The sequence below is a fragment of the Chrysochloris asiatica genome, unplaced genomic scaffold (genome assembly GCF_000296735.1).
Source record: "Chrysochloris asiatica unplaced genomic scaffold, ChrAsi1.0 scaffold00040, whole genome shotgun sequence".
Taxonomy (NCBI): Eukaryota; Metazoa; Chordata; class Mammalia; order Afrosoricida; family Chrysochloridae; genus Chrysochloris; species Chrysochloris asiatica.
In genome coordinates this window covers 11,424,040-11,435,988 of record NW_006408558.1, presented here as the reverse complement: position 1 = coordinate 11,435,988, position 11,949 = coordinate 11,424,040, and the positions used below count along the sequence as shown (strand labels likewise).

At 56.8% G+C, this 11,949-nt stretch overlaps 1 protein-coding gene across 1 annotated transcript in view; it reads right to left on the bottom strand.

Annotated features, from left to right (window-relative positions):
- MUC5B (mucin 5B, oligomeric mucus/gel-forming) overlaps nt 1–7,672 on the bottom strand; it is a 48,957-nt gene extending 41,285 nt beyond the window's left edge. The window contains exons 1-10 of the mRNA XM_006861019.1: nt 7,650–7,672; nt 6,814–6,888; nt 5,978–6,082; nt 5,188–5,316; nt 4,465–4,502; nt 3,107–3,175; nt 1,085–1,156; nt 552–813; nt 332–446; nt 105–195 (exon numbers count right to left, since the gene is read on the bottom strand). Of these exons, the coding sequence (XP_006861081.1) occupies nt 105–195; nt 332–446; nt 552–813; nt 1,085–1,156; nt 3,107–3,175; nt 4,465–4,502; nt 5,188–5,316; nt 5,978–6,082; nt 6,814–6,888; nt 7,650–7,672 (979 nt within the window). The remainder of the gene's footprint in view (nt 1–104; nt 196–331; nt 447–551; nt 814–1,084; nt 1,157–3,106; nt 3,176–4,464; nt 4,503–5,187; nt 5,317–5,977; nt 6,083–6,813; nt 6,889–7,649) is intronic.
- Between the last annotated feature and the right edge of the window lie 4,277 nt (nt 7,673–11,949).

Sequence of the window (11,949 nt, the reverse complement as noted above, 5' to 3'; positions counted from 1 at the left end):
CCAAGGGCTGACCACCAGGGCCCCCTGCTAGCACCCAGGGGCCCCTGTGGGGCCTTGTCTCCTGGCCTGGGGGCTCCTGGGGCTCCCAGGTGGGCAGCACTCACTGTGGACATAGAACTCGTTGGCGACAGGGAGGCCATTGAAATCTCCACACAGGCCACACGTCTGGTTGGCGTACTTGGGATCCAGCTCGAGCTGAGGGGATGGTGGGGTGCAGTTCCAAAACATAGCCTCCAACCCTATCACCCCCTGATGGCACCTACACCCCACCTGCCCCCATGCCCCCAGCTGGGCCTGAAGGTTCCATACAGCCAGGGTGGACGGGGCTCACCAGGGCACTGTCCCCTCCGTTCCAGAAGAAAGTCAGGACCATGCGGACACTGATCTTGATGTAACTGCTGCTGTGTTCCACCAGGAGGCCGGCGCGGCTGTAGGGCAGCTCCTCCCTGGGCCAGAGAGTTTGGTTCCACATGACCAGGATGACCCCTCATCCTCTACTGTGAGGGATGTCGTCCCGGGACTGCCTGGCCCACCCAGCCGCCTCTGCTCACCGCTGCCCGTTGACGAGCATTGAGCCGTTTGCGATCTCCAGCACCAGACCCTCCACCTTGAGGACGATGCGGCTGATGGTGGGCCTGGTGCCCATGAGCTCACGGCGCACCTGGACATTGAAGTCCTCATAGGCAGCACGGCAGTGCGAGGCCAGGACATAGTTGCAGAGGCCGGGGAATCGGAAGATGTCCCCATCGAAGGTCTTATAGTGGAAGTCGCCCCATGTGCTGCAGACCCGGCCATTGTGTGCTGGGTTCAAGGCTGGGGAGAGTGGGCATGAAAGGACACCCACCAACACCACCCATCCAGCCCCACCACCCACAGCAGCATTCCTGGGAGCAGAGTGACCTGCACAGTGTAACTGCCCCCTGGATCTCTGCAGAGACTCCCATCCTGACGTAGCCTCTGTCCTGCTGACCCTCAGTGCCTAAAGGACTGGCTATGAAAGGCCCTCAGGACCATGCTGTCTAGCTGCTGACCATCATGCTGTGATGTTGTCCCCCCAGACCCATGACCCTCCTCATCCACTTACTGCTTATGTCGGGGGACACCGTGATGGGTGGGATGAAGTTCACACGCTGGGCAGGTGGGAGAATTGACTGGGCTGCAGAACGAGGACAGAGTCACCTGGCGGTGAGGCCCAGCCAGGGGACTTCCAGAAGTGCCCTTCCTGGACTCCTCACTGGCTACTTTCAGGGGCCGTCATGCTGAGTGTGTGTGTCAATGTATTAGTCTGTGGTGTTTGAGTATGTCTATGTGTAAGGAGCTCTGGTAGCGTAATGGTTATGAATCAGGCTGTGAACCACAAGGTTAGTAGTTCGAAACTACCAGCTGTTCCACGGGAGAAAGATGGCGCTTTCTGCTCCCATAAAGATTTACAGCCTTGGAAACCCTGTACAGGGTCCCGGGTTGCTATGGGTTGGAATTGACTCGACAGCACTTAACAACAACAACATGTGTGAGGGAGTGCATGTGTGAGTGTGTGTGTGAACATATATGTGAGAGTGTGTATCTGTGTGCAAGTGTGGGTGCGTGCATGCACATGTGTGTGAGCATGTGTGTGAGTGCATGTAGGTAGATGTGTGGGTGAGTGTGTGACCATGTATGTGACTGTGTGTGTAGGTGTGTGTGAGTGTGTGAGCATGTATGTGAGTGTGCATGTAGGTGTGTGTGTGTGAGTGTGTAAGTGTGTATGTGAGTGGGCATGTAGTTGTGTGTGTGAGTGTGTGAGTGTGCATGTAGGTGGATGTGTGAGTGCATGTATGTGAGTGTGCATGTAGGTGGTTGGGTGAGTGAGTGCATATGTGTGAGTGTATGTGAGTGTGCATGTAGGTGGATGTGTGGATAAGGGCATTGTGTGTATAAGTGTGAATATGTGTGAATGTATGTGTGAATGTGTATTTGTGTGAGTACATGTGTCTAAGCATATTATTTGAGTGCATGTGAATGCATTGTGTGGGTATGTGCATGTGAGTGCGTGTGTGTGGTTTGTATGGAGCTTCATTGTGAATATACATGTGAGTGTGAAAGCAAACATGAGTATGAGTACATGTGTGGACATGTGAATGTGAGTGAATGTGAATGTGCATTTGTGTGAATTCATAGAGCATGCATGTGAGTGTGAGTACATATATGTGTGGATACATGGGTATGAGTACATTGTGAGCACATATGAGCTTTCATAAGCATACGTGTGTGTGAATACACATGTGAGCGCGGGCATGTGTTTTCATGTAGGCTCGTGTGTGGGCATGCATGTGGGTGTGCTCATGTGAACACACATGTACATCCGAGCATGTGTGTAGGCATGTGAGTGTGTTCTCTGTGTGTGTATGTGTAAACATGTATGTTGGTGTGTGTGAGTGTGTGTATGGACACACATATGAGTACATGCACATGTATGTGGGTGTGAATATGTGTGTGTGTGCGTTGATGTCTGAAAATAAATGTAAGCATGTGAGGCTATATGTGTGGGCATACACGTGGGTGTGAGTGAACACATGTGGATATGTGAATTTGGGTGCATCTGTGTGAGGATGTGTGTTCAAGTTCATGTATGTGAGTATGAGTACATACATGTATGAGTGTATTGTGTGCATTCATGTGAGCATTTGTGTGTACATACATGTGAGTGTGAGTACTTAAATGTGTGGATATGTGAGGAGTGCATGTGTGTATAGTTTGTGTGTGTAGGTTCATGTGTGAAAATAAATGTAAGTATGTGAGGACATGTGTGTGGACATACTTGTGAGTGTGCGTGCATGAATGTGTGGACTTGTGGGTATGGATACATGTGTGTGTAGGTTCATGTATGTGAACATACATGTGACTGTGAGTGTGTTTGTGAGCTTCTGCTATTTGGAGACCACATCTTGGTTTTTCGGAGGTTCTCATCATACCCTTTCCTCCCCCACACTGTCCCAGGTAGAAGGGACCGGAAGACACTGCATGTGATCTGGAGTTCAGTGGAACAGGGGTCCTCCCCACCTTCCCCCATGCCCACCCCACAGCCCTCAGTGCTAGAAGTTCCACCCTCCTCGAAGTGGTTGCCTACCTCTGTCCACCTTCTGACCATCCTCAACTTCTGTGTTCACCCAGCTTGGCTCCCTGTTGTCCTGGGTCTCTGTGGAGTCAGGTTAGGGTGCATGAGGGGCCATGCAAGTCCCCCAGGGAGGTGCCCCTGGTGGTGGCCAGCAGGCGCTGCCTGTCCTGAGGCTACGTCTGCTGAGCCATCAGGGCAGACACCTCCTGTCCAACGTGATGGCTAGCAAGGTCCAACCAGGCTGCAGGCTGACTGCCACCCTCCCCAGCTGTGGAATCAGGAAAGGGTGCCAGCCCATGAGCCCATCGTTTCAGGGAAGGTCAACCTCTAGGAAGGACAAAGACCGCTTTGTCAGGGAGAAGGATACAGACAGAAGGCCTGCAGGCGTGACTTAGCAGAAAACCAAGACCAGAGCCAAGCCCTCGTTACAGCCTTCTATCCTGTCCTGCATGTGGCCGCTGGGGGCCTGGGCTGTCCTCAGTCCACCTGACCTGTCCATCACCTTCAGACAAGCTGTTTGGGTGGGGGTGTAGGTGTGGGGGACTCTGGAGCTGAGATGCTCCATCCCACTCCCTGTGGCCAGGCCAACACCTCCCCTCCATACAGGTAGCCTGCCCCAAGGATTCTTCACACTTCTTCACACCCAGTCCCCAATGTCCCCCTGAGTGACCACCACTGTGAGCAGCCCTGTGCCCACCCCCAGCAGGCCTGGGTTCAGATCCACCCCCAACCCCCAACCCCCACCTCGCAGGTTCCTACTTCCTGCTGGACTTTCTCAACCATGACTTCTGAGCTGCAGGAGCAGCCCACACACCCACCCCCTCCCCACAGGTACAGCCATGCTCCTTGATGCCTCGACCATGAAGTGGATGGTGGGCGGGGTTACATGGCTAGATCCACACAGCTCCTCTCCCTCCCCCAGGGCTCTCCGAGTCCAGGCCCAGCTTTCCATGTGGACCCTGAGTGGACCGCCCTCCTTTTCTGGGATGATTGTTTCCAACACACCCTAGCCCCACCCTTCAATGTGCCTGGCAGAGACAAGAGGCCCAGGACACGTCCCTGGTAGAGGTGCCCTCTCTGTGGCACCCAGACTCACTGGCCCCTAACGGGGGCTGTGTTTACCCCACAGCCAGAGGACGATGATTTGAGGACCAGTTGGGGCTGGGTTCTCCTGGACTGGCCTGCCCTTCCAGAAAAGGCCTGGATATGGCCGGGGGATGTGGCCAGGCCAGAAGCGCTGACCGGGGAACACAGGACCTGGTGGTGCTCTGGATCCCCATGCTGGGAGCTGATGAATGAATCCCCTGCCTCCTGTCAGTCCCTTAGGCAAGAAAGGGATCCATGGGGCGTCGGGGGTGGGGGTCTCTCACCAGCCCTTTTCATGCCCCCTCCAAAAGGGTTGAGGCTCCTGAGAGTGTTGACAGTAACAGAGCCAGGCCAAAGACCCCACAGGGTCACATGGGTACAGACACTGTCTCGATTGGCAATAGATGTTAGTGACTCCTTCCTTATCCACTAAGTGCCCCAGGGCCAGAGAAACAACAGATGGGACGGAGGAAACAATGGGACTTGAGGATCAGCCCCCCCAACTCTAGCCCCCGCCTGGTGAGGTGCTGCTGTACCCTCCTGCCGCTGACTGTGTGACCATGAACGGGTCCCCTCACCTAACCAGCCCTGACCCCACTAGGGACCTCATCCACCAGTAGGAGAACTTTTACTGATCCAAAGTCAGGACCTAATCACTGTTACTCCAGCTGTCTGGGAACTGAGACCCTGTCCACCTGGAAAGCGAGTCTCACTGGCCCTCTTCTCTATCAATCAGCTTCCCCTTGTGCCCCATGAAGGACAAGAACCCCAGGACTGCAGCATGGGACCTGTCCCTGAGCCCCTGCTCCTCCCAAGAACTCCAGAGACAGGCAGGGGCTCTGGCTCAGACGAAATGGTGTCGGGGTCCTGGGATATCTGGGACCATGTTGAGGACATTTTGGGGGTGGAGAGAGTCTGCCTGTCCATTTCAAGCCAAGCGCCCCTGCCACAAGCTGAAGTCCAGAGATCAGGAAGGACAGGGAGGGCAGAAGGGACACCAGCCTTACCTGCCTGCTGTGCGGTCAGCACGGTCACTAGGACCCAGGCCAGCGCCCAGCACCGGCTTCTGGTGCCCATCGTGGGCTGGCACGGTGGTGGGTGGAGAGGAGGGAGATGAGGAGTAGGTGCCCGCTGCCCTGGGGGCCGGGGTTTATGTAGCAGGAAGCTTTGGCCCAGTGCCCTGGTCCTAGGCCACCCGGGGTGCGTCCCCCTCACCAGCCACGTGTGTTTGCTATCAGGGAGGGGCCATGGACAGCAGCAGGAAGGAGGGTTTGCAGCTCTGTGCCCAGGAGATGGGCTGCCCTGGACCCCCGCCCATCCCAAAGCACCTGAGAACTTAGAGGAAGGGTGGTCCCAATGCAGCCTGAAAGGAGTGGTCCTGCTGCAGTCCCCAGCCTGGGCCCACAGAGGGAAAAGGGTGCTCAGCAAGCCTGTCTGCCACACTGCCCATGCCCACCTGGCCCTGCTGAGGAGTGGGACTGAAGGGAGAATGGCCCTGGGGGGGGGGGGGGGACCAGGGGGAACACCATTGGATCCCAGGAGTGGGAGGGGACTGTCAGCTCAGCCTGATCCGTGGGGTCCAGGCAGTCTGTCCTGACCCAGCTGTGCTGGCCAGAGTCCCTCATAAACCCAGGGAGCTTCCCTTTCCGCCTCGAAGTTCTGGCCATGGGGAACCGAACTTGGGAGACAGATACCCCAGCAGCCTTCTGAGAGCAGACGATATCTAACCTGCTCCCTGCACCGCAGAGGTCAAAACTCTCACCCAGTGCTACTACATCCACTGGCCTTGTGCCTCACCTGGCCGCTGAGATGAAGGGGATGTAGTAGGACTGGGTGAGAGCCAAGTGTCCAGATCTCCCAGTGTCCACCCTGAGAAGATCCCTGAAGGCCCACATCCCAACCCTGATGCCAGGGAAGTGGGCCAGGGGGTATAATGGCGTAGTCTGCCTGGTTCAGCAACCCTCGGCAGCTAACCGAAAACATCTCTTCTCTCCAGCCCTGCTGAAGGCATTCTGCCCACTCCAGCCTCTCCTGAATCGTTTCCCTGTTGTTCTTTCAATACCACTGGACCCTCTCACGTAACCTCTGAGCCTGTGGGTGCTCCTCGGGAGGAAAGCCCGTCGGGGGCACACGGTGGGCGGCAGAGGGTATTAGGACAGGTGCCAGGTTTGTAGGTTAGTTTGTTGCTCCCCCCAACATCTCCTCGGATCTCCCTGCATGTACATCTCATTCCTTTCTGGAGACGGATTAATTCCTAGATGTGGACAAACAGAAAGCCCATCTTAAAAAGCTTTCAACTCCTTTTGCCTGATGTCTTCCCTTTGGATGGCCTACATCCCCAGAAGTTTCAGGTGTATGGTTCTCAGATATACGAGAATTGTATCTGAGACTGGGGTACCAGCTGCTTTTCATATTGTCTGTGGTTTCTCTAAAGTGGGGTGCGCGTGTGAGAAGGATTGGTCGTGCTTCCTAGGTGGGGGTCTGTGGTAGGCTGGGTGAGTCCTGAATGCCTTCAGCCCTCTCAGATCTGAACTTTGGTGGGGTTGGAGGCAGCTGAGACCTCAACTTGGGCGCACTTGGTGCCCATTCACATTTGGGCCCTGTTAGGGTACTCAGGCTATCCTCACTGTCACCTCCAGGGCTTGAGGTCTGTGAAGTCCTTCTTCACACTCACCTCTGGGGTTCCCAGCACTGGACTGGGGATGCTTCTGGGGGGGCCAGTAGCCCTTGCATGAGCAGTAGGTGGTCATTGATACTAGGGACTTCATCCCTTCTAAGGTAGGATATATGTGCTGCTCCAGGAAGGATGCAGGGACCTTTAGACACAAAATCCAACTTGGCTGAAATCCCTGAGCCCACCTTGTTCTCTCCCCCAGGCTGGGATTTTGTCTCTCTGCCCACACTGACCACAGCCAATATGCCCTAGTCTTCATGCTCCCACTTAGGGGCCCCCCAGCCACTTTGATGGTGGCCGCCTGGTCCCCAACTCATATGCCCACATCACAGACGTGAGCTGTCCTCGGCTCCCAGGTCCATTGACTGCCCTTCAGGTTCCCCACCCTGGGGACAGGGGACTCTCCAAGGGGTTCCCAGAAGGCGCATAGTAGGTGCTCAATAAAGGAATGTGTTGAACGAATAAGGGGTGACTTGGTTGCGGTCCTTGGCCTTCCCACTTCAGGCAGAGGGCCCTGGGGGTGGGGTGGTCTCAGACTGGGGTTGGTGGGGGTGGGGAGAGGGCCTGCCCTGCTCGGCTGGCAGGGTCTGGCTGTTGAGACATGCCGGATGCGGCTGCAGAATGCTCGACCTGTTTGTTCAGCCAGTTTGCCTCTTCACAGTTGAGGGAACGGAGAACAGAAGATAAAGGAAGGGGAGAGGGGAAATGGGCTGTTCCTGCTGGGAAGGAGGGGCCCCCGCCACGGCAGACAGCCAGTGTGCCAAAAACCCGCCCTACAGCTTTGTCCAGTCCTACCTGGCTATTGGGGGCTGGCCCATGGGGGCGACAGGAGTGAACTGGGCCAGAGAGCCCCATGGGGCCCAATCCTTCCCTGAGGGAGAACTCCCCCCAGCCACACAGAACCCCCTCCATCAGGCCCAGAGGTCATTGTAACCGTCTATCCCAGGCCTGGATGGAGGCCAGCGTGGCTGGGAGCAGCCCAGGGTCATCCACTCCTGCTGGACTGATCAAGGGCTGTCTGTGTTCCTGGCTCCTCGGCCCTATGGAGGGTCTGAGAGAAGAGGGCACAGCCCTGGTGGGGGTACAGGAGTCGCTGAACTCTCTATGTGTTGGAGTCCCCAGCTCTGGGCTGTCCTGGGGCTGAGCAGAGTCTCTGTGTACTGCCTAGTGGTCAGTGCAGGTGGACACCGCCATTTCTCAGATGTTGGTCCCAGCAGCCCTGAACTGTGCCCCTGGGGGCTCACAGACCCCCAGAGGATAGAGAGGCCCATGGTGAGGACAGGCCTGGGCTTTGGGGTGACCACAGTCTATCCCCGACCCACATGCATGGGAGGTTTCCAGTAAGATTCAGAGGGACAAGCCTGGCCATGGGCACATTGGCCACCATAGCCCCTTACCCCCATGTGTCCTTTCCTCTGCCTGTTTTTACCTTCCTCTGTTCTATCCCTCCTCCTTCCTCCCATCCCTCCTCCTCCCTCCCTCCCACCCCTCCTCCTTCCTCCCTCCCATCCTTCCTCCCATCCCTCCTCCTCCCTCCCTCCCACCCTCCTCCTTTCTCCCTCCCATCCATCCCATCTCTCCTCCTTCCTCCTCTCATCCCTTCTCCGTCTCATCCTTCTTTCTTCCTCCCTCCCACCCTCCTCCTTCCTTCCTTCCTTCCATTTTTTCCTTCCTTCTATCCTTCTTCTTTCTTTCATTCACTTCCTCCCTCCTTCCAGCACCATTTTATGGCCCAGCTCTGACATGATGTGAGTTCAGCATAGACAAGGCCTGCTCTCCTTGGAAGGTTCTGCCCGTTTGATGACAAATATGGTCATTTGCGCATCAATGAGAGCTTCAAAAGAAGTTAGCTCAGTGTGTGTTGGAGGAGACTTTTGTAAACTTGGGGAACCCCAGGTCCCAAGACTTCAGGTGGCAAACGTGAAACAGAGGAGGGCACAGAGATCCCTGGTGAGGCTGGAGCTGGGGCTGGCGGCAGGTGGGATAGAGAAGAGGACAGGCTCAGGTTGTGGGAGAACTTGGCTTTACCATGAGTTGGGAAGTGCTGGAGTCTGCAGAGGGTCTTCCTCCTCCTAGGAGACATGGGCCCACTTGTTTGGAGGAAGAGGTACACTGTCTGCAGTTCAGAGAAACCCTGTTGTTGCTACAGAGACTGACGGGGGCTTGAGGTGGAGAAAGGGGGCTCAATGCAGATGCAAACACAGGTAGAGCCGAGCACTGTGAGGGTTACGCCTGGTATTGTTTGTTCAGCCCTCCTGTACAGCTGAGAGTCCTAAGCTGAGAACGGGAAGAGGGTGGCTAGTGGGGGGGGGGGGCCTGGAAGTCCCAGGAAACACAAACTTGAGGGCGGAAGGTGGTGGGGAAGGGCAGATGTGGGGGAGGAAAAGCAAGTGGGGGCAAGTGTGTGAAGGGGAGACTCAGAGGAGGGAGAACTGGGGTGGGGGGAGCCAGGGGAGGGAAAGGGGGGGAAATGGAGAAATCCAAACTGAAGGAGAGAAGTGGGGGTGGGCAGGAAAGGAGAAGCTGGGGGCCAAACACAAGGAGACAGATTGAGTGGGTGACTGGCAGCAGTTCTGGTACCCAGGGCAGAACTGTGACCCGTCCTGGTTCTTGGCAGGCACTGTGGGGGTCCAGGCCTGTCCCATTGGGTACGTGGATCCTCCTGCCTCCAACAATCCCCTTCCCCAGCCCAATCAATGACCTAGAGAAGCCCCCACAAGGCCATGGACTGGGGAGGCCAAAGAGGGCACCCAGCTAGGGGCTGGCAAGGATGCACTAGACTTGGACAGAGGTGGTCCCCCAGCACCCTCGTGGTATTTGTTAAGGATTAATGGGGTGACAAAGCAGCGCCCACGCCTCCAGCAAACATATATGGTGGGTGAGAGGCAGCAGAGATGACAGTGCCCATGGGCAAACATAGTCCCTCCCTTCCCTACAGGAACCCCAGTGTTGACTCAGAGCCCGCGGGCTTGGCAGGACCCTAGGGGAGCCCACGGTTCCAAAGGGAGAGAGTGATGCCCGGTGCCTGGCTGGCCAGGGGGCAGGGCAGCAGTCACACTCTAACCTGAGTCCTCTCCATCTCAGGCCTGGGTGTGATCACCGTTCGGAGTTAGGGCTGCCTCAGCCCTGTGCTTGGGGTCCAGGGGACCCAAGGTGGTCAGGGAAGATGTGTTGGGCAGCAGGGACCCAGGTATGTGTAGGCAGGCGGTGGTCTACTTCAGGTCCTACTGTGGTCTCCCCCAGGCTGCTGGAATCTTCCCATCCTCACCGTCCAATTGACTAAGAGCTGCTGCCAAAACTTTGGACCCCTTTCACTGGCCCAGAGGACTATGGGACCAGACTCAGCTGAGCCCCTACCTAGGAAGCTCACCGCTGCCCAGCAGAGCAGACCCAGGGCTCCACCCAGGAAGAGCTGAAGGTAACAATCCAGTGATTTTGACACTGAGTTCATGGAACTTGTCCAGGCAAGGGAGCTGAGAAGGCAGACCTGGCATCAGGTAGAACCATCTGGACATTGAACCTCCCTAAAGAGCGAAGGTCCTAGCTCCTCCCCCTGAGGTGGGCCAGACACTATGGTCAGGGGCTGTGCTGGGCACCAGTCAGAGGATGGTACAGAGATGCTGAACCTTCGATGTGTCCTGGACTTGAATGAGCATGGGAGGGATCCCACACCAAGGGGCACTGGGGATGGGTGCAGGAGGGTCTGTATTGGCGGGCTGGAGCAGAGAGGCTGGCTAGCAGGCGAGTACCTAGTGTGTCCCTGGACCCTCCTTGGTGGACAGCTTGGGTATCACATGCCCAGTGCCCTCATCAGCTGCTTCTTGCTAGCCTGGGGCTCCTGGAAAATGAGAGCGATACACCCCCAGATCTTCCATGCGGGCACCAGCCTCACTGAGGCTCATTCATCAGTCAGGGCTCCCTCAGGTGAGGCCAGGCTGCCCACAGAGGAGAGATGGGAAGTGCCTACCAGAGAGGACCCCATAGAATGGGACCCTTCCCCTCCCTAGGTTCCTATCTCATGGAACTGAGGGGCTGGGGAGCTCAGCGACTGACAGGACAGCCCGAAGCTGGGTAGAGGTGGGTGGCTCCTACCCTGGACCTTGGAGCAGGACTTGGCCACCTCGGTTGTTGGCACTGCCTGTCCAGGGACTCTGCAGATGTGCAGGAGCTGAGGGCTGTTTGCTTGGGGGAGGGACTATCCTTCCACTGTGCCTCCTGTGACCTACAAGGACCCCTCCCTGAAGTTCTCGACCAGCCCCCAGCAGACAGCCCCAGGGTTGGGATCTGGGGAAGGTGGCACGAGCTGGCAGGGGCTCGTGGGTGGGAGGATGGTAGGATGTTTGGCCAGCTCTCTACCTCATGTTGAGACTTGGATGCAGTGTTTAGGGGGCCCATGAGCAGAGGAACTCCTGGGAGGGCTCAAGGAATGAGGTCCAGCCCTCAGTCACCAGCCCTGTCACTGTCTGCCCACCCCCCAGAACCCTCCCCAGCTGCCCCAGGCAGGAAGACTCAGCCTTCCTTGCTACCCACGTCTAGGGAGTGTCCAGGACCTTGCTCCCCCTCTTGGCCAGCCCCAATCCCCAACATGCATCGGCGCTCTTGCCCGGGCTCTGAGGTGGGGGTCCCCAGATTAGCCAAGGTAGGCAAAATGCCATCAGGCAAAGTGAGAATGAGTGTGGGGACAAGAGTCAGCCCACTGTGGAGTAAATCAAGTCATCCCCACCCCGTCCTGTGCCAACTCCGCTCCTTCTCACAGAGCCCCAGCCCTGTCCAGCAGCCCCTAAATTCACTCACCCCTTCTCTGCTACCCACACCCAGGCTCCTGGAACCCGTGCGGCCATAGGTGATATCACAGTGGCCTGGGGACCTCACCGGCACTCGGATGTGTGTCTTTCTGATCACTGATGAATTGCAGCTTCTCCTCAGGAGCTCATCAACCTCCTGGACCCCATCAGAAATTCGCATGACCACGCCTTGGTTAAGGAGCTCTGGTGGCGTAGTGGTTACGAATCGGGCTGCTAACCTCAGGGTCAGCAGTTCGAAACTACCAGCTGTTCTGCGGGAGAAAGATGAGGCTTTCTGCTCCCATAAAGAT